At 51.4% G+C, this 6,000-nt stretch overlaps 1 protein-coding gene across 6 annotated transcripts in view; it reads left to right on the top strand.

The window, feature by feature from the left end:
* The first annotated feature begins 4,797 nt into the window (after positions 1–4,797).
* The window catches only part of FBXO31 (F-box protein 31), a 36,548-nt gene continuing 35,345 nt past the window's right edge, over positions 4,798–6,000 (top strand). For all 6 annotated transcript variants that reach the window (XM_086350258.1, XM_086350256.1, XM_086350257.1 and 3 more), the window contains exon 1: positions 4,798–5,171. In XM_086350258.1, the coding sequence (XP_086206384.1) occupies positions 4,823–5,171 (349 nt within the window). In that variant the 5' untranslated portion in view covers positions 4,798–4,822. The remainder of the gene's footprint in view (positions 5,172–6,000) is intronic.

The raw sequence follows: 6,000 nt of genomic DNA, 5'->3' as shown, positions 1-6,000 counted from the left end.
GGACTGCAGCATGCCAGGCTTCCCTGCTCATTACCAATTCCTAGAGCCTGCTCAAATTCATATCCATCAACTTGGTAATGCCATCCAACCATCTCATCCTCTGTCATCCCCTTCTCTTCCTGCCTTACATCTTTCCCAGCGTCAGGGTCTTTTCCAATGAGTCAGTTCTTCACATCAGGTGGCCAAAGTATTGGAACTTCAGCTTTAGCATCAGTCCTTCCAATGAATATTCAGAACTACCATATGACCCAGAAATTCCACTCCTGGATATATATCTGAAAAGACCCCACTAATTAAAAAAGATATCAATACACATACCCCAATGCTCATATCAGCATTATTTACCATTGCTGAGATATAAAAGCAACTGAAGTGTCCACAACATTCATCAACAGATGAATGGGTAAAAATGTGATGTACATATGCACATACAATCAGGCATAAAGATGAACAAAATTTTTGCCATTTCCAGCAACACGGATGGACTTGGAGGACATTATGCTTAGTGAAATAAGCCAGAGAGAGAAAGAAAAATACTGTATGATATCACTAATATGTGGAATCCAAAAAAATACAACAAACTCTAGTGAGTATAACAAAAAAGAAGCCGACTTTACAAACATGGGGAACAAACACTAGTGGTTACCAGTGGAGAAAGTGAGGGAGGCGCACAAGAAGGGTGGGGAGTGGGAGGCACAAGCTTATATGTGGAATCTAAAAAATACAACAAGTGAGGCAGCTACTCACCTGAGTCTGCCTGCTCTCCCACTGTGAGCATACTTTCACTTAATAAATCCTCACTTTGCTTTCTTGGAAAAAAAAATAAATTAAAACTACAACAAACTAGTGAATATAACAAAAAGATGACTCACAGATACAGAGAACTGGTGGTTACCATGGGAGGTGGCAACACAGGAGTGGGAGAGGCACAAACTTTTGGGTGTGAGATAGGCTCAAAGGTGTACTGTATTACACAGGGAATGTAGCCAATATTTTGTAATAACTGCAAGAAAAAGTAACCTTTAAAACTGTATACAATTTAAAAAATTTTCCATTTAAAAAGATCTCTTCTATCTAATCTTCCCTCATTTTAGCATGAATGTATCCTCTTTGGCGTTTTTTTGTAAAGGATCCAGTTCTACATAACGGGCTGTAAAAGCTTCAAGGACACAAAGCTTTCAGGGTTCAATGTGTAATTGTTTTCTGCAATAGCCTAAGTCTTCCCCTCTGGTTCTTCTCCCCCATTATGGATTACCACAGTTCTCATGGTCATCCATTTCTTTCTGTTCTAATGGTCAGCACAAATTCAAACCTTTAACATCTTTGTGGGTTATTGTACACAGTCTTTTATTGTTCCTGCTGTCAAAAATGTAGATTTAGGTATATCTTTTAACTGAATTATACATAATTCAAATTATGAACATGGTTAACCATTCTTAAAAAGATGGAAATTTAACCAAACTATTTTGTACATTTTAATATACCCTAAAACTTTTCTAGAAGAATATTTTATTAGTAGGACCTAGTAATGAGTAGACAGATTAAAAAAAAAAACAAATTGAAATATACAGCAGCAAAGTGCATGCTTTATAATCTATGGATCCACGTAGAACATAGCATGTAGGTTAGTCAGGCATTCTGTAAATACTTATCACATGAGTTGACGCATTTCTGTTTGCTGAGACTTCCTAGCTTGGATGGGGATGGCAATGATCCACAAGGCTTCTTTAAATCTGTTTGGTTCACATTCCTCCCTTTGTAGCCATCTAGCCAGTTTGTTGTTCTTCACTCAGCCAACGTGTAGTCAGTACACATTTGCCTATTACGTGATGTGTGCTAGCATGTCTGTCATGCAACAGAGGATACAGCTGGTGAGGCTGCTACCAGAGGAAGCACGTGTTTGTAATAAAACAAATGATGGTGCAGTAATAAAGGGACATTCCGGGAAGGGGTACCATTTGAGGATGAGGTGGAAGGGGTGACTGTTTACTGGCACAGACTGGGAAGAGGGTTTTCCTGGCAGAGGAGACAGCTTGAACAACAGGCAGGGATGTGACAAGGCATGGTGCGTTCCCACTAAGGAACTGGGTGGCTCCCATTGAGAGATGTTTGGAGACAGGAGATGCTGCCAGACCTGGAGGTTAGGCCTGGATTGTGAAGTACTCTGTGTGATGTGATACGGAGTCAATGGGGTCATTAAATACTAATATTAAATAGGTGAGTGAAGCATGACTCTTCTTTTGTTTCTGTGTTACCACTTGCAGGAGGCGAGTTCTGATAACAGGCTAGAGGACAGTTTGAAAAAACACCCAGATACAGGGAAGGCAGTCACAAGCTGTTTTTCAATTGCCCGGAACTGAGATAGTCAAGGTTTGAAGTCCAGCATTGTTACTTTTGTCAAAAGATGCACTTCCCTATTTATGGGATTCTGTGGACTGGGGTAGGCAGCCTCTTTTCTGCTTGGAGACCTCCTTAGGGAAGTAGTGAAGAGCCAGGACCTTGTGGAGACTGGGCCCAGGGAACTGGTGGAGTCATTATTTTTCAATCTGAGTAGAAAGAGCAACACTGACCAGAAACACTGGAGTGGTCTGTGGATTCTTAGCTTCCATATGGGCTCTGGGCAGTTGCTCCAGCACTTCAGGGTGTTGATGTGAGTCTGGACCAGAAAGGAGTTGGGCTCATCCAGGCAGAGGTCTGCTTCCATAATCTCGTAATCACATCCTTCTCTCTGGAAATGACAGTTTCTTGTTATTAGTGCTGCTTAAGGGGAAGCCGCTGTCACAGGAAGGCTTTGTGTCACCCCTGCCCCAGGCCCCAGCTGGCTTCCCGTCTAGAACCCACAGTACCCTCCAGCACAGTAAACAAGGTAATCAGGGCACAGAAAGGTCATATAGATCTGATAGACAGAGTGCCTGAAGAACTACAGACAGAGGTTCATGACATTGTACAGGAGGCAGTGATCAAGAAAAAGAAATGCAAAAAGGCAAAATGGTTGTCTGAGGAGGCCTTACAAATAGCTGTGAAGAGAAGTGAAAAGCAAAGGAGAAAAGGAAAGATATACCCATTTCATTTGAAAAGACCCTGATGGTGGGAAAGATTGAAGGCGGGAGGAGAAGGGGGTGACAGGATGAGATGGTTGGATGGCGTCACTGACTGGATGGTCATGAATTTGAGTAAACTCCAGGAGTTGGTGATGGACAGGGAGGCCTGGTGTGCTGTAGTCCATGGGGTAGCAGAATCAGACTGAGCGACTGAACTGAACTGAACTGAAGATCATATAGACTACCCACCTAGTGTGATTTCCCCTTTTTATTGCAATCAGGGTAGAAATAAGTGAATGTCAGTTTTTAAATAACAAAGGCACAATTTAGGGTCCGACTTGGCTTAACTAGTTCCAGGTGCTATAAGTTTGTGTTGTTCCCCTAATCACACCGTATATGACCCTTCTGGGTCATGGGGAGGTGTGGTGGGGGTGTCCTTGTGCGCATCCTGAATTATTCTCTGAGGGGGGATCCTTGAGATGTACACTGGGGGTCCTTTGAAACTTTTGGTGGGGTTCTTGGGATCCTGCGGGGAGTTCTTCCAGGCCTTCCTGGGAGGTCCTCAGAAGAGTGTTCTCTGGGCTACCCTGGGAGGTTCTTCATGCAAGGGTGCTCAGGGGGGTTTTAGAGGTCCTGAGGGTTCTAAGAGGGCTCCTTTGGGCCTTCCTAAAGGGTCTGGGGCTGGTATCCTCTGAGCCTTCATGAGGGTCAGAAGGAGGACTCTCTTCCAGGCCTTTTTGGAGGATTCTCCAGAGGGTCCTCAGAGCCTTTCTGGAGAGTTCTTGGAATCCCCAGGGGTCTTTTTGGTGCCTTCCTGGGACGATCCTGTGCGGGTGTCCTCGGGGCTTCCCTGGATGGTTCTTTTGGGATCCTCAGGGGGATCCTTGGGGGGCTCCTTGAGGCCTTCCCGAGGGTCCTCGAGAGAGGGTGTCCTCCGGTTTCCCTGGGGGTCCTCTGGGCCTTCCCAGGGGGTTCCTTGGGGATCCTTGGGGGGAGCTCTGGATGGGGCCTTAGGGCCTTCCCGAGGCATTCTCCGGGGGCGGGGCGGGGGGGGGTGTCCCTCGTAGGGTCTTCAGGGTGACCTCTGGGAGAGCTCCAGTCCGGTACTCAGGAGGTGGTGAGTTCGGCCCTCACAACCGGCAGCACGCCATCTACTGCCTACCTGTCGTGTGCGCTCAGTCGGGAAGGGGCGGCCGTCGTGCGTTTGTCGGTGACATTCCTTTCCCGTGCTCCGTACTGGCGCGCGACTGGAGGCCCGCAGTCCTCAGGTGAGCGGAGGCCAGGGCCGCCTAGGACCGGTGGGGCTGCGAGGAGAGGGACCTAATGAACCCTGAAGGGCGGTCGAGGCAGGGGGCTTTTCGGCTACGCCAGCCCAAGACTTTTCGGGTCCCCTCTGGTGGGCTGGACCAAGCCCCAGACGGGGACTTCGGCAATGTACTAGAGGCGTGGCTTAGCTGTCGGGAGGGGCGGGGCCTCGAATCCCGGGGGGGTTGGGGGGGGGTGCCTTGGTTTCCCCGCCCCCCGGGGGGCGGGGCTTGGCTCTCTGAAGGGGCGTGGCGAGGCAGGGCTCTCCCAGGGGTGGTGCTCGGCTCCCCCGGGGGGCGGGACTCCGCGCTCCTGGGGACGGGGATAAAGCTCCCTGGAGGGGCGGGAATAAGGCTCCCTGGAGGGGCGTGGCGTGGAGTGGCGGGGCCGGGCTCTCCGGCCGGGCGGGCGGGGCTCGGCTCTCGGGCGGCGCGTGCGCACGGGCGGCGGCGGCGCGGCGGCCGTCAGTCGCCGGCATGGCGGTGTGCGCTCGCCTCTGCGGCGTGGGCCCGTCGCGGGGATGCCGGCGCCGCCAGCAGCGCCGGGGCCCGGCCGAGACCGCGGCGGCAGACAGCGAACCGGACACGGACCCCGAGGAGGAGCGCATCGAGGCGGGCTCGGCGGCGCTGTCCGGGGCCGGGGGCGACCGGAGCGCGGGCCCCTCGTCGCCCCCGCGATGCTCGCTGCTGGAGCTGCCGCCCGAGCTCCTGGTGGAGATCTTCGCGTCGCTGCCTGGCACCGACTTGCCCAGCCTGGCCCAGGTCTGCACCAAGTTCCGACGCATCCTGCACACTGACACCATCTGGAGGCGGCGCTGCCGGGAGGGTGAGTGCGCCGGGGCGGGGCCTGGGCCCCAGGGGGCTTGACTGGGAGGGGGTGGGGTGGGGTCCCCACGGGCTCTGGAAGGGCAGCTGCCATCGAGCAGGGATCCAGGGGGGAAGGTTCCAGCCGCCGGGTGCTGCTGTGACCCCAGGGGCCCTTGCCACAGATCCGGGGCGCGGGTTCCGGGCGCAGCGGAGTTCATGGGGTGCTCAGAGAGGGTTGAGGGGGTCTCCCAGCTACGGGGGCCAGGACGCCGAGGGCAGTGACGCGAGCTGGGGCTGGGTTTAGGCCGGGGAACTAGCTGACGTCTGTGACACCCTTCTCGGTCCCCAGCCCTTGGGGGCGGAGCTGACGAGATCGATGAGGGTGAACTTGAATAGTTAGGGGAGTCCGAGGGTTTGGACGGTCTCGAGGGCGAGGACCTGGTCTATGAAGCGGTGGGTTGTGAGGCGGGCATTGCTGGAGGGCGCTTATGCCCCGCTCAGGGATGCTGATGTCCGAAGTGAGGGTGGTGAATAGTTTTGTAACAAATCCCCTGAAAACAGCTTTACTTAACCCAGAACGTTGACAGATCTCTGCTGTTCACTAAACTCTAGAGTTTCGGTAAAAAGGATAGGTAAGAAGAAAAATCAAACAATGAAGGACAACAAAGGGAAGAAAGTAAAAAAATCATCAGAGATCCTTGCTATCAAAGATAAGCCACTCTTAAAATTTTGGAAAACATCTCTCCATATGCACATGTGGAGTCATGTACACATTTTTCCGTAAATGGGACCGTATCATTTATGATTTCATAGAGGGTTCAGTATAAAAAAGCTTCATAGTGTTCCAC

Source organism: Bos grunniens, chromosome 18 (assembly GCF_055505025.1).
Source record: "Bos grunniens cultivar Pamir isolate PY7600 chromosome 18, Bosgru_T2T1.0, whole genome shotgun sequence".
Classification (NCBI taxonomy): Eukaryota; Metazoa; Chordata; class Mammalia; order Artiodactyla; family Bovidae; genus Bos; species Bos grunniens.
Note: the sequence above shows the minus strand (reverse complement) of the source record. Positions and strands in the feature narration are given on the sequence as shown.